Source organism: Penicillium roqueforti (genome assembly GCF_015533775.1).
Source record: "Penicillium roqueforti strain LCP96 04111 chromosome Unknown scaffold_24, whole genome shotgun sequence".
Taxonomy (NCBI): domain Eukaryota; kingdom Fungi; phylum Ascomycota; class Eurotiomycetes; order Eurotiales; family Aspergillaceae; genus Penicillium; species Penicillium roqueforti.
This window is the reverse complement of record NW_024067588.1, coordinates 72875-93811: the sequence shown is the minus strand read 5'-3', so window position 1 is coordinate 93811 and position 20937 is coordinate 72875. Positions and strand designations below refer to the sequence as shown.

The 20937-nt window shown below is 51.1% G+C and overlaps 5 protein-coding genes across 5 annotated transcripts; 2 read left to right on the top strand and 3 right to left on the bottom strand.

Annotated features, from left to right (window-relative positions):
- Positions 1 to 2160: 2160 nt before the first annotated feature.
- LCP9604111_7538 (GTPase-activating protein BUD2) lies at positions 2161 to 5982 on the top strand (the record flags this gene model as incomplete). Its single annotated transcript, XM_039075581.1, has 2 exons — positions 2161 to 4966; positions 5018 to 5982. The coding sequence occupies 2 exons, from the start codon at positions 2161 to 2163 to the stop codon at positions 5980 to 5982; spliced, it is 3771 nt and encodes a 1256-aa protein (XP_038926404.1).
- Positions 5983 to 6699: 717 nt separating this feature from the next.
- On the bottom strand, positions 6700 to 8498 carry LCP9604111_7537 (WD domain protein; the record flags this gene model as incomplete). The annotated part of the gene is made up of 3 exons (XM_039075580.1): positions 6700 to 6919; positions 6998 to 7808; positions 7868 to 8498. 3 exons carry the CDS (start codon positions 8496 to 8498, stop codon positions 6700 to 6702), a joined length of 1662 nt encoding a protein of 553 aa, XP_038926403.1.
- Positions 8499 to 8684: 186 nt separating this feature from the next.
- Positions 8685 to 10136, top strand: LCP9604111_7536 (uncharacterized protein; the record flags this gene model as incomplete). Its single annotated transcript, XM_039075579.1, has 1 exon — positions 8685 to 10136. The coding sequence occupies one exon, from the start codon at positions 8685 to 8687 to the stop codon at positions 10134 to 10136; it is 1452 nt and encodes a 483-aa protein (XP_038926402.1).
- A 225-nt stretch (positions 10137 to 10361) lies between these two features.
- Positions 10362 to 14327, bottom strand: LCP9604111_7535 (CAZyme family GH17; the record flags this gene model as incomplete). Its single annotated transcript, XM_039075578.1, has 7 exons — positions 10362 to 11324; positions 11406 to 11542; positions 11593 to 11686; positions 12651 to 12812; positions 12866 to 13357; positions 13412 to 13922; positions 13999 to 14327. 7 exons carry the CDS (start codon positions 14325 to 14327, stop codon positions 10362 to 10364), a joined length of 2688 nt encoding a protein of 895 aa, XP_038926401.1.
- A 495-nt stretch (positions 14328 to 14822) lies between these two features.
- On the bottom strand, positions 14823 to 20769 carry LCP9604111_7534 (1,3-beta-glucan synthase; the record flags this gene model as incomplete). The annotated part of the gene is made up of 3 exons (XM_039075577.1): positions 14823 to 15165; positions 15225 to 20555; positions 20606 to 20769. 3 exons carry the CDS (start codon positions 20767 to 20769, stop codon positions 14823 to 14825), a joined length of 5838 nt encoding a protein of 1945 aa, XP_038926400.1.
- Positions 20770 to 20937: the final 168 nt, after the last annotated feature.

Sequence of the window (20937 nt, the reverse complement as noted above, 5' to 3'; positions counted from 1 at the left end):
GGCATGCCAAGCTATGAGTACCGTCGGTAAAAGTCCATCTTACTGCCTACGCTTGTCTCCGGCATTCTTGAGTCGTCTCGAATCCGCAGTGCCCCGTCGTCCAATCGCTTCCCTGGCCGACGTTATTAAATGCGTGCATGGAAGACTTCCAGAACCCACTGGTAAAGTACAACAATTTAGGATTGATCCACAGTTCCACAATACACTCATCTACGATGGTTATGAGCGGGTACCGTACCGTACTGAGTAAGAAGCACTTTGAAATTGCGACTTGCTATTTTTTGTGTTGAATACTTCAAAATCAGATATGCTTATATGCTTACATGCTCATATTTATCATCTCTCTACGGCTCAATCTGAACTTAGTTCTGTGTGACTCCAGTATATAATCCTGGCTGAAGATCTCATTTCCTAACCGCTACAGACTAACAATTGACTCCACTTTCGGAGATTTCCCTCAACCTGTTTTAGTAGAGACTCCCCTCCCCGGCTACGACATTATTAATGTCTCTATTAGTGTATAAGTAACTAGAGCGAATCAAAAGTACCTACTGCGTCAAGGTGTTAGCCTAGGTGCATATGTACCATAGTTGGGGCCAGGATCTGCGCCCCGGACACCACGTTTGAATTTGCATATTGCAGAGCAGACCGTATAGAAACATTCATTTAGAATCATATAGAGTTAATCCAAATACAAGGAGAAGGTTGCCATCGTCAGGAGCATATGAATCCATGCATTTATAATATAATATACTAGTACGATGCACGGCCACAAAGGGATCAATATCTCAAGCATGACCGTCATGACTCAAGACTTCAGGGCCCATTTCCACTAGCCCGGTGATCCGCAGCCAGTGCGAGTCAGCAGAAAGACGCCATGCAGTTATCCCGACTTCTAGAAAATCTCTCGGCAGTTTAGGACCATTTTCGAAAAATCCGAAAGCTATTGATCTTCACCTCAACCCGCTATTTACTTCTTCCCTTGCTCCGGTGATATTACAATATAGACTCGGTATCTTCGGTTAAAGGCTTAAACTGAAGCTGAAAGGCTGGGGGTTGGATCTACATCTACGGAGTATCGAGGTAAATAGTCCAAGCTCACTTGCTCTGGGGATGATTAGGATGTATATAGAACGTGCCCATCCACGTTGCGCTGTCATCCAGGTAGCCTAAAACATGGGGGGAAGTATAAATTGACGGATATAGCCAATAATAGACTTGCAGCAAGCTCTAGAGACTAAGATAGAGGCAAAAGGGTCAGAAAGCGTTGCCATTCCTCATTATTTCGTTATTTTTCCCATATACAGATTCAGCTCCGCTATCCACTTCTTTCTCTCCTCCCCTCCCCCCTCCCCTCTCCCTCTCCCTCTCTTTCTCTCTCTCTGGCTTTTGGCGATCTTTACCGGATCTTCCCATTGCAATTTCAACTTGATTCTTCATTAATGGGAAATATTTTCCTTTGAAGACCTTCCCCCTCATTCTGCCCCCGTCCCAAAGCGGCCTACATCTGCTGGAATCCGCAAAAACACCTCTATGCGCACACACGCACACCTCTCCTAAAGAGCATAAGCAAAACCTTCCCAATTTCAAAAGGGACTGATGAAGGTATGTGCGCATGTCTTTACTCCCATATACCCTATCCCATACCCCCTCCCCTCCCTCTAATAATGATATCACTTCACGCCCTTCTCAACTACCAATTTCTATCGGGCCGCTTCTTCAGACCACTAACACTGACAGCGACACCCTCGCTATCGACTGGCCGGACCATTGGACGCTTAGCGCATTCGTTAGATTCTCCTGCATCTCTCAGACAAACGACGGTGACCCGCGCCTCCTTTGTCCTAGCCTCCCATTACTACTTCCCCTCTCCCGGCGCCTCGACCGAATGTGCGACCCCAATACCCAACCTCTCACCGGACTCCATGTTGTCTCATAACAATCTCCTGGGCAAAAGCGATCCTCAATTATACAAGCGCAGCCGTGCCGCATACGTCAGTTGCCAACAAGCTCTTCTTTCACCGATTGTTTTGAGGGAGGTTGTGTTGGGTGCGACAAGGGAGTGAACCTGTCCGTCTCTCCTCTTTTAACATATTGACGGGTTTCATTTTCGGTTTGTCTCTATCGCCTGTCGAAGGGGCTGTCCTATAACAGAACGAGATGGAGCCCGAGAATCCGAACGCGTACAAGCGAAGCTCGATGCACCAAGCGTTATACAGTCGTCCAGTGGAACGGCGTGCTAGCAAGAAGTCTTCATCTAGGGACCGGCATGGTATGGTCTATCCCGACAGTTTCCGAGAAACTACCATTCGAACTGTGACGCCAGAGTCACAACCCTCTGTCAACAATTCCCCCTCATCCGAACCGGAGCACCTCACGGGCGGCGCTTTGTCTTCAGCTCGAAACACCGTGCGATCACGGCCCGTCGAACCAGAACGTCGTCGGGATTTCAACAAACATTCATCTGCAGCAGGCGAAGAAGATTCTCCGCTGGAAGCAAGGAGTCAACGGGCGCGATCAAGGACAACAGCGGCTGACGAGCACAGCGACGTCAACCCCAACAAAACTCGAACTCGCGTTGGGTCAATTAACACGGCCAGTCCCTCTCAATCGAAAGTGCCCGACGATCCATCTTCTTCCATCGGTTTTCCGTCAATTGAGTCCCCAAAATACAACAGCCAGACCGTCCCTCGCCATCGACTGAGCAAAGTTGCAGGTCTGGTCGCCGGTGGAGCACAAAATCAAGATTCATTTGGCGCGCCCCTCTCGAGTGCGGAAGGCACCAAGATCCTGCAGCTGATGAAGACCACCTGCGGTAGAATGCATGGCATTCTATCTTTTCGAACAGCCTCGACCACTGCCTGGACATCCGGATACTGCGCTATCAACGTCGCGACTGGAAGTCTCATTTACCAAGCCAAGGGAGAGCCGGCATTGGCCAAAACATTAATTCCTGATCTACGTGGTTGTCGAGTTCGGACATTGTGGGACCCTGAGCTCCAGTGCACCTATCTGAGCGTTCACACATTTACCTCGGGGCTTGGGATACAACTACGACCGCACGTGAACGAAACCTTCGATTCTTGGCTTGCAGCTCTACTTTGTTGGCAACCAATTCGGCCCAAGGGCGTTCAGAACAAGATGACAAAGCCTCAAGAGGTTGTGATTGGAGACCGACGGATCCCCGAACGTCGACGCAACTCGGAAACCGCATCACAAAAGGATGCAACTATCATCAAAGTTGGTAAGATGCTTCTATGGGACAAACCGTCTGCTGCCGGTGCAATGCCGTCGTCCGGACGTCGCGTATCTACGTACCGACAATCAAGGGCTCTTTCTTCCTCGTGGCAGAAGGTGAGCTGCACACTACAAGAAAACGGCTTTTTCAAGCTCTACACAGAGTCCGACGTCGCTCTCTTAGCATATGTGCAGTTGTCCCAGTTATCACGCTGTGCTATTCAGCAGCTGAACTCATCGGTGTTGGATGATGAGTTTTGCATTGCCATCTATCCTCAATATACAGCACACCCGGTATCCGATTCCAACGTGCGGCCTATATACCTCGCTCTCGAAAACCGTGTTCTCTTTGAGGTTTGGTTTGTACTTCTCCGTGCATTTACAATCCCAGAGCTCTATGGTCCGGTGTCTAAGGGAGGGGATCGAAAACCAGAAAGCGAGGCAAACGAAGTAGCAGTGACAAAAGACATGTTCCGGATTGAAAGATTCTTGAGCTTGAAAATTGTGGAGGCGAAGCTGTTTCGCCCCATAGAGGAGGACACTCCCCGAAGCCGAAAGGCATCAAGATCACATGGTCAGCCTGTTCCAAGCTCGAAGGTCAGCGACTATTACACGGAGGTGCTCCTCGATGGGGAAATTCGTGGCAAGACTGCTGTCAAGTATCGCACCATGAATCCTTTCTGGCGAGAAGATTTTATCTTCACTGATCTACCGCCAGTACTATCCCAAGCCTCTATCCTCGTTAAAACCCTCAACCCGACACAGAGGGACTGGACACTTATCGCGCATGGAACATACGCACCCAACCAAGACGTGAATGCGGTGAACATGCTGGATGAAATTGAAATTTCCGCAAATGATATTGTCTTCGGACGGGTAGACCTGCGACTCGAAGAATTGGATGCCGGCGTGGATATAGAAAAGTGGTGGCCTATCCTGGATAATCAAGATCAGGCAATTGGCGAGATGTTCATGAGAGCACGGATGGAGGAAACTGTCGTCTTGATGTCCGATGAGTACTCGGCAATGTCGGAACTTCTCCACTCCTTCACTAATGGCCTGACAATCAACATGGCACAACTGATGTCATCGGAGCTAAATCACCTGGCCGAGATGCTTCTGAACATTTATCAGGTCTCAGGGTCAACGGTGGAATGGATCTCAGCCTTGGTTGAAGATGAAATCGATGGGGTTCACAAAGAATCCACCACCAACCGGCTGAGGTATACAACGAGGATTCATTCGACCAACCCACAGGAGACTAGTCAAGAGCGCGAGGTCCTTGTCAGAGACATGGGAAGGACGGCCACTGTGGAGGCTAACCTCTTGTTCCGTGGAAACTCGCTTCTAACTAAGGCCCTCGATCTTCACATGCGTCGTTTGGGCAAACAGTACTTGGAGGAGACTGTCGCGGAACGACTACGCGATATTGATGAGAGCGATCCGGAATGCGAAGTTGATCCGTCTCGAATTCCACGCCAGGAGGATCTTGAACGCAACTGGCGAAACCTTACAGCTCTCACCACAAGCGTGTGGAAATCCATTGCGGGATCTGCGTCGAGGTGTCCCCCAGAACTGCGACGCATCTTCCGGCATGTCAGGGCGTGTGCAGACGATCGTTATGGTGACTTCCTCCGGTCCGTGACGTACAGTAGTGTTTCTGGTTTCCTCTTCCTACGCTTCTTCTGCCCGGCTATTCTGAACCCGAAATTGTTCGGGCTTTTGAAAGGTATGGAACTACGCTCGTACCTTGACTTGTCCTTTTGCTAATCATCTCCAGATCACCCTCGTCCTCGTGCACAGCGCACTTTGACCCTCATTGCCAAAGCTTTGCAAGGTCTGGCCAATATGACAACATTCGGCAATAAAGAACCTTGGATGGAACCGATGAACAAATTCCTCGTTGGTCATCGCACGGAATTCAAAGACTTTATTGATTCGGTTTGTGCGATTCCCGCCGATCGACCAGTCCCCATCGTCACACCCTCCTACACCACCCCTATCCAAATCCTTGGGCGGTTGCCCCCCACATCGCGTGAGGGATTCCCTAGCCTTCCATTTCTCATTGACCATGCCCGCTCCTTTGCGAACTTGATACGAGTCTGGCTTGATGTCTCCCCGGAACGACTCAACGAATTGACCGAGCTGGACGTCAGCCTTGCCAAGTTCCAAAAAGAAGCCCTTCGCCTGCGGGCACGCACCGAGGAATGTCTCAAACGAGCCGAGCAAGCAGAACGGCCGAGTGGAAACCTTGAGATCAAATGGGAAGCACTGGTCGATTCGATGGAGCGACCTGTTACCTTCTACGACGAGAGCTTAAGCAAACCCGGCACTCCAGCGCCAGAAACGGCAGTTGGTACCGCCCCAAGCAGCCATCGCAATTCGACTGGCTACTTCCCTACGCGTCCTCCAGCTCGCCACTCCACTGACCAGGTTCCCGATCCCGAGGATGACACTCCTCCAAGCTCGTCATCGGCGACCTGGGATCAAAGCCGCATTCCATTTGCCATCCCACGCTGGTCTGACCCACGTGACAGTACCGGAAGCTCGAAGAACTCCTCGACCTACTCTCTCGAGTACTCTGATACTGCCAAGGCACGCAGGGCCAGCGTCACGAAAGAGTCCTCCTCCTCGAGCAAGTACCGCTTCTTCGACTTTGTTCCTGCTCCCTCCCGACGCAAGGCTAAGGAACGTGACCAGAATCAAAACAACCACTCGCACGAGGATCTACGCAATGAATCTTAATGCACCAATGCCTGCCCATGCAATCTCCTTTCATTCTTACGTGTTTTTGACTTTGTTCTTTCTCGCCTATCTCTTTCCCATGTGCTTATGATTGCTCATGATTCCAACGTTCCTCTTTTATCCCCATCTTTTGCCTCGAGTTCCGTTCTGCCTGATCATCTATATGTCTATGTTCTCCCCTAAAGCATGTGTCATGGTGTTGATACCCATTCCTTCTTTTGATTGTGTGTTTCATGGTCCCGCCCTCCCTTATACACGTCTCCTCCAGTCTAGCTCTAAGATAAAAACAAAGAGAGCTAAAAAGAACACGATCTGATTTTGAACTCGGCTGAGGCTCTTGTGTTTTTCTCTTTTTGGTCGTTCTGAGGAATCATCTGGGTCTTTTTCTTGTGTGTTCGGATTCCTCTGGAGATGGTGGCCATCGTGTAAATACCTATTACTATTTTTATGTTTTTCCAATAGATGGAATGGCTTGGTGTTCTCATTTTTGTAAGCTTGTGACTGTTATTAGATAGAAATAACAGATCAAGGTCTCTGTACATTGGAAAACAATAGCAAGTCTGTCGTCATAACAACACAGCAGGGGATAAACAAAATCCTAGGCAACACGCCTCCTACAACACCGAATCTTCAAAGGAAGCTCAAAACACAGTAAAATAATTAGCAAATAACCTATACAGCCTCACACTGCATAAAGAAGATGAGCGAAGATTCATATCACTTCCACAAGCAGAGCTTGCCACTAGCGGTGCCACCAGCAACCCAGTTCTTGCTACGGTGGAATACAGCCACGGCAGGAACAGCCGTGATCCCATCTCCACCAAGCTGTGCAAGCTGATCCCCATTGCTGCTGTACACATCGACAAAACGGTTCATGTTGCCGATACAGAAGCGCTGGATGGAAGATTGCGGGTTCAGTTGCCATTGAGGGCGGAGACTAGAAGAACAAAGTTAGGTAATGATACTTGGCAGAACGAAAAGGGATGCGAAAAAGGAAAGAGAGGGATAAGCATACATAGTAACCCAGCGGCCAGTCTGGCAGTTGTGGCGGACAACTGTGTCTGGCTTAAACTCCTTTGCTGAAAGTGTGTGGCCCTGCTTCCACGAAAAGAGACCCTTCGCGCCCACATCGTATATCTTCAATGTGTCGTCGTAGGACGAGGTGGCAATCTGCCCAGCAGAATTGAAGGCTGCGTGGGAAACAGACAGCCGGCTTTCATCCTCGGCAACAGGAGTGGGATCCTCCGGCGACAGCTTGCGCAGATCCCACAGTCTCAGGAATCGATCTAGACTGGCCGTGGCGAAGTAGTTGGGCTGGGTGGGACACAGTGTGAAGCCCCCGATCTTCTTCTCAGAGAGTTCCCAGTTTGACACATTGGTATCTTTCCGCGGCGTTCGCGTATCGTATCGCCCGAATCCACCCTGGAGTGTAGTCCAGTACAATGTGTTAGGGTCATTGGGGGCCATGTCTACTCCGGAGAGTGCCTCGTCAATAGTAGTAGATTCGGGAGCATAGGTCTCTGAAGAGACCATTTTCTCCAAGTCCAGTGATCGAATCGAGCTGTCGTAACTTGCCGTATACAGATGTGTCGGCTTTGAGGGGTTGACCATCATTGCGCTAATGGTCCGAGTATGTGGCTTCAATGTGGTTAGGACTGGATCTGGATCAAAGTCATCCTCGTCGTCGTCTTCACCCGGGGTAGGCTTTTCCTGCGAAGCATCCAACATGCCCAGATGACCCAGTTTGTCACCCGCGAATATAAGAGGTTTGGATTCGGATGGGTGAAAGACCATGCTATACACACGCTCCGGGGTGATCTTGATCCCTGTAATGATCGAAAATGTGTCAGAATGGTAGCTTGTGGGTGGAGAGTATAGTGATTACGTTGAGGATCCCAAGACTCCCACAATTTCAACCCATTCATCTCCTTCCGAAGAGCCTTCAGGTCTTTGTCCGTCGTCTTCTCAATTTCATCTTTCCCGAAGGTCCTCTCATAGGGCTTCGCAACACCCTTGGTGATAACATCCACGCCGATCAGGCTATCAGGACTAAGCTTCTGCCCAGAAATAAACATATCTGCCTGACTGAATGAGTCTGTCCGGCGCATCCTCTTGAGTCTATCTGCTTCGCGCATCGCCTCATATTCGTCGTCGGCCTTGCGCTTTGCTACTTCACTTTCGGCCGCAATGCCCTTAAGGCGTGAGGACGTACGCCGCGGTGTGATAACTTCCTCAGTCTTCACTTTAGGAGCTGCGCGCTTTTTCGGTTTCACGCCATTGCTGCGGGGATTCTTAGGGCTTGCGAAGAGTCCCGAGGATTGCGATTCGAGAGTGAGTTTCTTCAACAGCGCGTCGCGCTCGGCAATATTTGCTAAGCGCTGCTGTTCGAAGTCTGACAACTCAGTTTTCCCCGACATGTTCGTTTCGGGAATCTCAGGCGTACCGGGTTCGCGTGCGGTTTGCGCCTCTGGGGTGCGAGGCACGTCTTGGAAACGCGTGGGCCAGTTACACGACATCACGTGACTTTGAGGGAAGTTGATCACCGGAGTCCGTGCTCTTTAAAGAAAAAGTGATCTTTTGTTTTTCTTTTTTTAGAGTGAAGTTGCAAAGTTGAAAGGTGAAAGAGAAGAAGTAAGAGTTACTCCAGGTTGGATTTACTCTAAGAAGTGCAAGAACAAGGCTGCGCAATTAAGGACGCAGCTATGGCGACAAATATCAACCGGCTATGCCTTCTCTCAAGAAGCAATTCCACGGCACCTTTCCTATATCAAACACGCACACTTACACCACTCTCATCCGCGGCTCGGAACCAATTCAATCGTCGTTTTCCGCGCTCTTTTTCTACCCAGAACAATGCCGAGGCCAATGATGCAACAGAAAACAAATCATTAGCGGAGGATAACACAAGTCAGAATGCTTCTGAACAACCAATTACCAACAGCTCAAAGACCGAGGCAGCTCCGAAACCGCGACGAAGCTATCTGCAGAAACGCGCAGCATCTGTATCTGAAAGGCCTAGCCTCAGACCGTCTGTCGTGAAGAAGACAACGAAGATAGCACCGAAGATCACCAGCCAGGAGAAATTGATATTCGGAGGACTCTTAGAGCAGCTTGGATTCAAACACGATGGGGAAACTACCGAGGCGAGCTCATCGACACCAATGAGCGAGGAGAAGAAAGCCGAAATGGCAGAGCTCATGTCGGTGTTTGACAATCTGCTAAAAGACCCAAGACGAAAGAGGGCAGATACGAAAGCCAAGCAGCAGGCGAAGGACGACTACTCCTCTTACCGACGACCAGAGAAGTCAGAAACGGAAGAACAAGTCCCAGCAGAGAACCAAGGTCCAAAGCGAATCAAGCTCCGCGATCTGGGCTATACCGAGCCCGCCACAGCCACCGCCGCCGAAGTAACCGTCAGCCTGCGGCGGGCGATAGAGATCGTCGTGCAAGCAGAATCCGAGCATATCGAATTCGCACTTTTCCAAGCTATCGAGGAAGGCAAGGGCGATCTGGGCGTGTGGGAGGTCTGCAAAGAGCGCATCTTCTCCATGCTGCGCCACCTGGACGAGAAATCTCTCGTGGAGGCTTCAGACCCGGAGAGTGTGAGCACAGCAGACCAGCCCGAACCACCCACCCGGCCATCAGGACCCCTCCGCGTCCCAGCCGTTGTCCCAGTCGCCCCCGTCGTAGTAGCTCTATACCCGAAGACCCTCCTGATCGCCTTCCGCGTGCTGAACACGCACTTCCGCGAATCCCCACTCATCCCTCAATTCCGCTCGACGATCAAAGAGTACGGCCGTGTGTCTACTTTCCTCGGTGCTTCCTCTGGATTGTACGATGAGTTGATCCACTACCACTGGCGCGTATGCAAGGATCTTCCCGCTGTAACATCGATCCTGCGGGAGATGAACCAGCTGGGCATCAACCCGAGTAGCAAGTCCCGCGGCATGCTGACTGCACTTATTATTCGCCATGCCCGGGACGTGGAGGCTCATCGGACATCCCCGAGCGAGAAAGATTTCTTCTGGGATATTCCGTCGAACAAGGAGGCTTTCGATGAGCTTACCCGTAAGGATGGCTGGATGGATCAGATCGAGGCGCGTTCGGAGGAAGAGGCGAAGCAACGCGAGGCTGCTCTGACGTTCCGCAGCTAAGCTCTGTTTGTTCCTGAACGGATTGCTTCTAATGTATAGTCTGCAATATCATGTACAAGTAGTATCATCAGCGAACCATATCAAACTTTGTTAATACCTCGTTCTTCATTCGACTATCCTATAATTCCAGAGTGATCTATGTACACGAACAATTGCATGCATCCAGCCAAAGAAAGAGCAAAAGCCGACTTAACTGAGCAACAGAAAAGAAAACCTCCACCAGCTCTACAACCCTCCATGAATGCCCCAAAACTTCTCCGCATTAAAAGTATACATATTATCATCCTTCCACAAATCATCAAAAGCCGTAAAGAGTACCAAATCCTCCCTCCTCTTCTCAAAACTCCTCCTCAAACTCTCAACCGCCGCCAACTGATTCTCTTTCGACGGAACCGCACCCCCATTCGCATCCCCAGCATGCGGCCACCCAGACTCCGTAATCATAGTACGCTTCCCCCCAGCCCCAGCCGAGATACTGCGCGCCTGCTCGAGCGCATACGCGCCGGCGCCAGCAGGCTGCTGCGTGGCGTCGAAGAAAGCATGGCAGTTCGCCGCGCAGTAGTCGGACACGTGGCAGAGTTCCGGGTGGTCGAGGTGCACGGAGAAAGTGTCGACTGTGACGACGGGCCCGGTGTACCCCTGTGCGCGGAGGATGGAGCGGGCGGTTTGTACGGCGGCTGCGACGTCGGTGGCGGAGTTGGTGCCGCCGTTTACGAGCTCGTTGCCTACGGCGATTGTGTGGAAGATTGACCAGTCTTTTTTGCCGTTTGGATCTGTTATTGCTTCGCTGAAGGCGTCTAGACTGGAGGGGAAGTTGGTTAGGTCGTAGATGCCGGCGAAGACTTGCATGTTGTGGCGGCGGGCGGCGGTCGTTACGGTTTTGGTTTGGTCGCAGTCTGTTCCGTAGATGCGGATGAAGGAGTATGAGGAGATTCGGTCTAAGTCTTGGTTTACTTCTTCTTGGTTCTTGCAGGTGCGGTCTGCTTTGTAGGGGGAGTAGGATATGCCGAAGTTGGCGTTTGGGTGTTGGTTTTGGTGGGAATGGGAGACGGCTGGTTTGGGGTGCTTGTGTGGGTGGTGTGGTAGATTCTTGGGTTTGCCCTTGGCTGGGACGGGGTGGTCGTTGCTGTTCTTAGATAGGGCGTGTGGTGGTGCACCATTTGTATCCGGGGTTGATATTGAGGGTTGCTTTGATGAGAGAGTTAGGGCTGGCTTTTGATGAGGAACCAACATCTCTTCTCTTCTTCGGGAACAGTTCTATCTACTAACATTCTCTTGGAGCGCAGAGGTCAAGGCCTGGACGTAGTGTGTTTCCGTGCTGATGGTTTCTCCCTTCTCATTGACCCAGACGACTACCTCTTTGGTATAGGCTGGTTGAGCGAGATTTGCACGGGGTTGTTTGTCGGCTATCGCTATCAGCAAAATCCTTTACAAGCATGGATAATATCGTTCTTACCCCCAGCTTCGGCGCAAACACCACAGGCAAGTAGCAGGCCAACAAGTGACTGAGTAAGGCGCTTCATTTTGCAGCCAGGTTCTCCCGGGGGAGACTGATCTCAACACACTCGAGTGAAGTTAGCTGAACTTAGTCGACGTCTATAACATGAGTAACTTTGCAACCTTCTGGAAACCCACACATATGTTGCCGATCCGATCCATTATAACCATGCTGGCGGGCTGGAGCACAGATCGACCTACGTGGACTCAATTGGTAGAGATTGTAAACACAAGGATAGCCAAGCATAGCGCTTAGATCTAGGGAATGGAATCAGGGAGCTTCCAGGTCTCAAACATGCCCCTTGGCTTGGTTGAGAAATCCTTCGGCGTCTGATTCGCTCGACGAGGAGATCTTGCGTGCGGGGCCATCGTACAAGATCTCGAAGTCGGCGATGAACCATGAATGCTCCCAATGATGGAGGAGATGGAATGTGGGGCCCATTCTCGGGTGTCCGCTTGGACACATTGAGGAATTCGGTAAATGTGAAGTAGAATGCTAGCGAGATGTTATCTGATATTATTGAGAGACATTGGAAGGGGGTGGCGGAGGAAGGGGCATTTATATGGTTGGAGTCTGGCCTGGAGATATGAGGCTGCTGGCCTGCTGCTGAGGTCCAGTGTATACTACTATAGCAAAGAACAATTGAAGCAAAGAATCGAAAGATATAGCAATAGCGTCCATTCATGGGACGAAGAGGGTTTTGATCTGAATAATGTATACAAAATAGACATCCTTGAAGCAAACAGCCAAGGGCAGAAGGGTAGTATTAAACAACTTAGAACCATGCACAGGTATAGGATCAACCGCCAACAAAAAGAGAAAATGGTGGGCCTGTGCAGGGGATGCAATAAGAATGTATATCGACAAAGTAACAATACAAGGCATTAGGGCGTAGGTCGACTGAGGAGAATGGTAAATTGATGGAGTCCGTCATATAGGCGTGGGCAGTCATCGAATGGCTGGTCAGGACCAGAGCTAAGCGGCGGGGGAGGGCATTACTTCCTCTTGCTCATCACCTTGGTAATGGCATGTCGAATAATCGTTCCTGCCTTTTCGGTCTCTTTCTTGGTGAGACCGGTAGTGACGCACACCTTCAGGGCGGGCGGGATAACCTGCTTAGGCTGGAAGTTGTCCTCGAGGGTCTTGAGCCGCGTAATCAGAACGCCGTTGGCCAGACACTGCGGATATTAGAAATGGACTTCAGTTAAAATGAAAAAACATGTAGACATACCTCATCGACAACATCTTGAAGCAAGAACTGCTGGTCATCTTCTGTGAGACGCTTAGCAGCCACAACCTCCGGCTTGATGACCAAAACCAAGATAGGATTTTCAGGCGCGCTAGTGCAGTAAACCCAGTCGCTTCGGGGATCCAATTGAGCCCGCATAGCCTTGGTGTGTTCACGAAGTTGTGACACTGTCTCAGGGTTGTTCTGGAGGATGTTGATAGTGGCACTGGCGGTAGTCGAAAGAAGAGCGGGAAGCGCAGCAGAGAAGGTATAAGCAGCAGCCGAAATACGCTGGTGGTGAACAATCTCCTCTGAACCAGCACAGAAGCCACCACCAGCAACAAGGGGACCGGCCAGGGACCCCACAATCATATCAACCTCGGCAGCATCGACGTTCTGGTGCTCCGTGATACCACGGCCAGTGCGTCCCAAAACACCAAAGGACCAGGTTTCATCGAGAATCAAACGGAACTTGTACTTGAGTCGTAGTTCGATCTGCAACAGTTGTCAGCATTCCAATTCATAATCTCATGTAACGGGTTCACATACGATCTTGGGCAAGTCCGCCATGTCGCCATAAGACTCAAACAAACCCTCGGTGATAATGAATCGGCGAGTCAGGGGCTTCCGGGCCTGCTCCTTAGTGACCTTCGCGAGCACGCGCTCCAAATCCTCCATGTCATTATGTTCATACCATCGGACCATGCTTCGAGAGATCTGAATACCCTTTCGAATAGCAAAGCTAACCCCTTTATCCGCGACGATAATGTCACCACGCTTCGAGAAGGCCGGAATAACACTAGAAATGGTAGAGAAGGCCTGGGAGTAGATAATGCAAGCCGCGGTCCCCAAGAACGACGCGACATCATCCTCAGTCTTTATGTGAACATCCTGAGTGCCGTAGAAACCACGCGGTCCGCATGGACCCACACCATAAGCACGGAGTGTCTGGATAGCCTGTTCCTTGAGCGACTCATTCGTATTGAAGTTGTAGAAATTGAAGGAACCAAGGTTCATCACAGTGCGGCCGTTGGTGAGTTTCGATTTCGGGCCTACAGGGCTACAGAGCCGGATTCCACTTGTCAGTAAAATATCCGCGGAGTATCGTCAGGCAGAAGCAATAGGGGGTACGATACCCAACAATCACGGTCCGCTTATCAACTTCCATCGCTTCCAGGGCCGTCGGGTCCCCGACCAGGGGCTCCGGGGTCCATTCGTCCACGAGGTCGTCAATCTCGTCTTCCGTCAGTGGTACCACGCCCGGTTTGGTCGAATACTTGGGCGCTAGAAGGTATCGCACGGCAAAGAGGAAGAGGAAAAGTTCGACGGCAGAACGAATTGGGTCATCTTGATAGCTGGATTTCACGTAGCGGAGGAAGATTGCGGAGCCAGGCACACGGTGGAATAGATCTGCGAGTTCGTGCAGATATTCGGAAAGGATACGCTGGGTCTCCTGGAGATCCATGGCGGAGGGTTGAAGAGAGCGCGGTTTATGCGGTACGCCAGGCCAGCGAGATACCTGAGAGATGATAGGTTAAGAAGAGACGCGAAAGAGTGGTGCTTGATCGTGGAGAACGGAGGGAAGATGAAACGGGAGACTCGGAGTGTTGGGAACCTCGGTACACGTGACCCATCTATTGACCCGTGCATTGCATATTCTTTGGACATTCTACTGTGAAATTAGGGATTACGAACATGAAGAATATTTTCTTGAAAGCAATGCAATTTAATTCCGGTAGAAGTGTAAAATAAAACAAGCAAAGAAAGCTGGTGAAACGAAGGTAAACCCCCGAGGATGACTTGGAAGACCCCTTCATACAAGCGTCATTCCACAAACAATATTTGGAAGCAACCATTCATTAATATCAAATTGTGCGCCGGTGAGTTCAGAAAAATGCAGCGAATTTTAGTAAACGCATAACTTTGTACAAGGCATTTCCATGTCGTTTCGCCAAGGCGATTAGATGGACCACTTTCCGGTGCCCTCGGAGGCGGCTGGGATGCTGCCTGAGGTGTAGCCCTTGGGGATATTAGAGCCAGTGTACCAGGAGACGGTGTCATTGAGTCCGTGATCAAGTGGTTGCAGAAGACCAATCGAAGACGGCTTAGAGACACCCAGGCTGTCCCAGATGCCGCCGGACAAGATGCTATCCAATTGCTTCGTATTTCGCAGCACAATAGGCGCAATGATAATAATGAGGAAGATGAAGAGCGTGAAGAAGTAGAGAATGGCGAAGCGAACAACGCGTCTCTTGCGAAGCTTGGACTGCTTGAGAGAGTAGATAGGAGGGCGAATTTGAGAGCTAGAAGCATGCTTCGTTAGTACAGAGTTTTCGTAGTGTGGAGATGAGGAGCTACATACCTTGGGCGCAGCCAAAACAGGATGACCGAATGGAAGGTGTCGACATAGGGAATGGCGAGGGCCGGGAGCATGGCAAACAGGAGAACATGGCCAAGGAAGAAATCGTTGGCGAAATAACCAAGTTCAGTGATTTTGCACAGGAACTCACGTCCAGGCTGAGAAAGGGAGTGCCAACCCATGCCGTACCATTTTCCGGTCCACCATGCAATATTGGATTGATCGTTCTTGAATTCACGGGTCAGAGCGAGGGCAATGATCACCTTGTAGAGGAAGCGCTGGAGAGCCATAGCAGCGATCATGCCAGAGATGGTTCGGGGCCAGCTGAGGGATTCCAGGAAGAACATGGCCAGGAAGATGATGAGGAAGATAATCACAGCGATGGCATGGGCAATAGCAGCAAGGACAGCACCGAACTTCTTGCAGCACATGCCAAACAATGGGCCCATACAGCAAGCCATGCCGAAGAACATACCCGCGACGCCGGCATTGATACCGACGGGGGCAAAAGCAATAATCGCAAGGCGAATGATGGGATTCGCAGCCCACTTGGGATCATCAGAATACATTGTCCGCGAGTTGATGTATAGGTACGGGATTCCTGTTGCCAGAACACCAAGCAGAGGCGTAACAATTTCGGCGAAGAAAATGTTGGTGATTCGCGCCCTAGGAATATCACCGGAGCCTTTCTCCGATGGAACACCAAGCACTTTCCGCTTGTAACCAGTGATACGAGTACGCGAAAGGCGACAGAAACCGATCCAAGAGGAAGCATGGGATCGGGAGTTACCGCGAGAAAGCCAGCGGATGTAGTCGCGGTAGTCGATGAAGAAGTCGGTCCAGGCAAACTGGTGGGGGTTGAACAGGAAAGGCGAAATGCTCAGCGCGAGTAGGGAAACCCAGAACCAGATCAGAGCGGGAGTCCAGACCGTTGTGGTACTGAACAACAGCATCAGCAGGAGGCGAGCGCCCAGGTAAATTGAAGGCCCAGCGAATCGTGAGTAGAGGACACCGAATGGGATACGAGCCGTTGCGAAACCACGACCGGTACCAATGTATCGCGCACCACCGAAAGACAAGTTGGCGTGCACGGCGTTGGCGTAGATCTGACAAACGAACACCTCGAACATGAACGAGAACGAACCGAAATGCTTGCCCAGACGAGTAGCCATGCGCCACACTCCTCTCTCCGTCAGCTCTTGGACTGCAAGAGGAACCCATGAGATGAAGAACACAATGAAAATGGAGATAACACAGCGGTTCACCCAGTTGAGGATTGGAATCAGGTTGGCGCAGAGAGTAGGCACAAGAGGATCGGTAATAGGCAGGTCGGAGTTGTAACGGCACATGATGGTCTCGTGCTTCAGGGCGCCAAGGTTGATCAGGACAAACATGAACATTTGCACAGACAACATAATGAACATGTTGTTCAGATGGAAACCAGGGTGAGCATAGTAGAATGAGAGGAAGCGATCGAGGGGCAGCTGGGTACCGAGATAGTAGTACTCTCGGGAAAGCATCTGTTCACCCATACCAGTACCAATCTTCGTGGTGAAGTTGAGAACGGATCCGAAACCAAGATCACGACCCTTACCACACTGATAATATTCACAATGCTTGATGCGACCTCCTCGGAGAACAGCAGTCATACCAGCGTAAATATCCTCGTTCAAGTGCAATCCTTTCTGGGCTTTGGAGACACCACCACGAGTCGTCATGAAAGTGGCATTCAAGAAATCAGGATGACCATAGTGAAGCTTACCACCGATTTGAGCCAGTGTACGAGCGAAAAGAGTACCGAACGTTTGTTCCTTGGAGGCGGCAACATCACCGAGAACACCGACGCTCTCGGAGAAAATGTATTCACGGGCTCCCAAAATGGCAACGGGGTTCTCGTCAGGCGAGGCAATTCCAGGGGTGTATGGAGAAACATTATCAGTGGTCAGTTCCTCGAACTCGGCCAGGACACTGCGAATCTTCAAACATTCTTCCAAGTAGTTGTCTTGATTGGCGTCAATAAGCTGGATGTATTCACCACGGTAGAAGATGATGCAATGGTTCTGGTTGTCGGACTTTCCGTCACCGAGAATGGGGTTTCCAGAAAGCTGAATTCTGAACTTGGGCTTCCGCAAGTTGTTCTCGAGAATTTCACAGTGACCATCGATCAAAGCCGAGTAGATACGGGGCTCGTCGCCTTCATTGAGAGGTGGCTCCTCATCCAAGTATGCAATCTGCAGGTCGGGGTAAGCGCGGAGCAAGAATTCGGTGTTTTCACGTTCGTCCTTGCTGAACTTGGCGTAACGCTGCATGGAGACACAGATACGGAACTTGCGGCGAGCCATGCGCTCGAGCTCGCGCTCGAGTTTCTCCGAGTTACCACCAAACATTTGGACAACCTCCGGGTTTTCGACACGGTAAAGCAGCTTGATAGCACGGCTGTAATTCATGAAGCCAGAAATAGTCCTGTACAAGGTCTGGGATCGGAGGGAAGCCCAGATTCTGGTGCGGAGGGTATATTCGGGAGCGGCGGACTTGAAACCAATGCAGTAGAAAGGCAGGTCATCAACCTTGCTCTTGGCAGCGTCTTTCTCGGGCTTCTCATTATCACCGTTGAACTGCGAAGTCTCATCGGCGAGGATCTTGGTATCCTTGACGAAGCAATCCCACTCGTGAGGGTGCAATTGCTTGAGGTATTCCAGCAAAGTGACACGCGAGTAAGGCTCATCTTCACGGATAATCTCGCGGAGCGACAAAAGGATCTTTTCACTGTAGTGGGGAATCATGACCGTGAAAGTGGGCATGTTGTCAACGGGAAGAGGCTCGGGCATGGGTGTAGCGAGCGATTGGGCGAAGAACGAAATACGACGCTCGGCCTCACTACCCTGTGGGAAGAACTCAGTCTTGAAAGATTGATCTTCCTGTGACACGAAGAAGGTTGGGGCGCGGAGGGTGCGCTTTCCTTCCTGCTCGGAGGGAACCTGGTGGTAAAGCAGCTTCTGCACATGGTCGATGGCGAGAAGATGCTCACGGTACATGGAGATGATAATCGCATTCCAAACTTGCGAGATCAAGACCTTGGGCTTGTATTTGATCTCCATGTCGGTAGTGGCAAGCACCTTGGAGTAGATACGCTTCGGCAGGCGGGAGAAGATGTTTCTCCACGGTGACCAAATTGACACACCCAAATAGAATGATCGCGCCACAGAGAAGATTGTGTTGCAAATAATGTACCACAAGTAACTATCCAGGAAGAAAAGTGTCAAGTCCATGAAAGCCATCAAGCCCAGAAGAATCTGAGGCTGTCGGTGGCAAAGGGTGTTGCCAATGTATTGCGCGCCAGTACACTGGTGGATCTGCATTGGGGACAAGATGCGGATGGGATCCTTGAAAGATAGCGTCAAGAAGAAGTAGGATTCCGCCAACTTGGCACCGAACACACAGACCCAGAGGCCGTATGACATCCACATGTCGTTACCTGAAAGACGATAGAAACTAGCCGTGAAGGTCTGACTGGCAACGTATTGGCGTCCACCTTTCTTCATGTAATTGCCGAAAAGCGCACCCAAGGGCTGGATTGCGAAGAAAGTGGCTGTCAGGACTGCGATAACAAAGTGGACAATACCGATGGCGAGGCCGATGCCGTTTTCTGTCTTGGTTGACATTTTCAGCATGGGCAAGATGGCGAAGATGACGATTCCAGGAGCCAGGTTGATAATGAACATGACAATGAGGAACATGAACCGTTTGTGCAGGTGCTGCGCTCCAGCCCACCGTCGGGGAACGTACATCCATTCACAAATGGTAGCTAGAATCTGAATGAAGGAGACAAGAGCACCACCGAAACCGACAGCGCCGAGGTATTTAGCCGTCGGTGGCTTGTTGTCCACCTGTTGTTGGTAGTTGATGGTATACAGAGTTGGAGCGTTGTAGGCAGTGAAGAACCAGAAGGCACCCAGGTGGATAACCCAGATACGGTTGAAGTTCGTGATCATGTGGAACCAGGAGCGAGTTTCCTTGAAAGTCTTGAAGAAGGCATTCTTCCAGACCACATCCTTCAACTTGGGCCATCTTTCAGAGATAGGAATATCGACCAGGCGGGTCTTATCCTCAAACCCGATGCGCTCGATACCCTCCGGGTACCAGAACAGTTGGTTCATGTCATCGTAACCAATGATGTTGTTGTGATCGAGCTCACGACGAACATACTTGCCGTCCATGATTTCATATCCCTGGTCTCGACAGTAATGGTAGAGAGGAGTGATGATCTCATTGAGGTAGGTGAATTCCTCCACCGGTTCAACGCGCGCCTGGCATTCGGGCGAAGTGTAGTAATCGTCGGCACACTTGAAGATGAAACAGATACACTCCGGCAGGAATCGCACCTGGTTGGCTTCACCCCAGATCAGAAGATAGAGGGCAACTTGGCGGGCCCGGTCGTGCTGGGACATCCGGTTCATGCGAGACTTCCAGCGGTATTCCGCAGCTTCCAAGCTGTTGTCTCCTTCCAAAGCCTCGAGCGTTTCCTCTTCGTCCTCGGGGTTAGCTTTGGCGGCCTTGGCTGCAGCCCTGCGAGCCTTCCGCGTCTTGCGGTCTGCCTTGCCGAGCTTCATGTTGGCGAAACCGACCGCATCATCGAGATCGAGATGGGCGGCAAAGTACCATCGGCGATAATTAGCGTTCTGGCCGCCGATGTAGTCGGCGTGAACGGAGAGAAGTGCCTGGTTGGGGGTCATACGCGAGGCACGAGAGTCCAGAATAGTCATCATGTGGTCATACATGTTGCGCATGCTGTCTCGCTGGAATCCAAACTTATTGACCAGATCCAAGAAGATATCCTCGAGCTCCTCCTTTGAGAGAGGGATCTGGGCCTCCGAAGTCCAGGCCGGGTAAGGCTCACGCGAGCGCTGGCCGGCGGGAATGGCGTTGCCGTAATCCATTCCGTAGACAGGAGTTGAAGCGCCAGATGATCGGTTGGCACCGTAGGAAACTTGAGAGGAAGGAGGACGGTATCCACCAGCACCGCCGTACTGGCTGTCTGAGTAGCTGTTGTACCGCTCGTCTCCACGGCCATAGTAGTCCATGTCCGCAGCCCGAGCAGTCTCGGACCTCATGGTGAAATCGCTGAAGGTCTCGGAATCCTCCTCGGAATCATGACCACGACGGCCTCGGGGTTCCCCTTGTCCCTGGTCGTAGTACGGTTCTGCGGCGTGGGGATCTATATGCCCAGCCTCGTAGTATCCGCCGTCGGCGTATCCGTGGCCTGCATCCGCGTGAGCTGCATGATCCCCAGGAGCTCCGTCGGCGTGAACACCGTCTGCTCCGTAGTAGCCATTACTAGTCTTGTCAGCCCATGACTCCATTTTCTGATGTGGGGGTGGTTATACCCTTGATCGTAGTAGCCATCGCCATACCCTTGGTTGTCATAATAACCCTGTGCATGTTCGTCCTGGTAGTACGAGTCACCATGAGCATCCCCATGAGCTTGACCATGTGCCTGCCCGTGGGCATAGCCATCGTCGTACTGGCCTCCGCCTGCGTAGCCCGACATGACAAGCGAGTCGCGATTGATTTATTGCTCAAAGCTCTGCGGGGGATTAGCTGCCCAGCTCAATAATGATGCAAGCTCAAGCCTATCTCACCTCGGAGACCATTCAAAGTATTATTTTCTTTTGTTCGGGTTGTCGAACTAATAGAGCATGGGTAGAAAGTCGAAGCA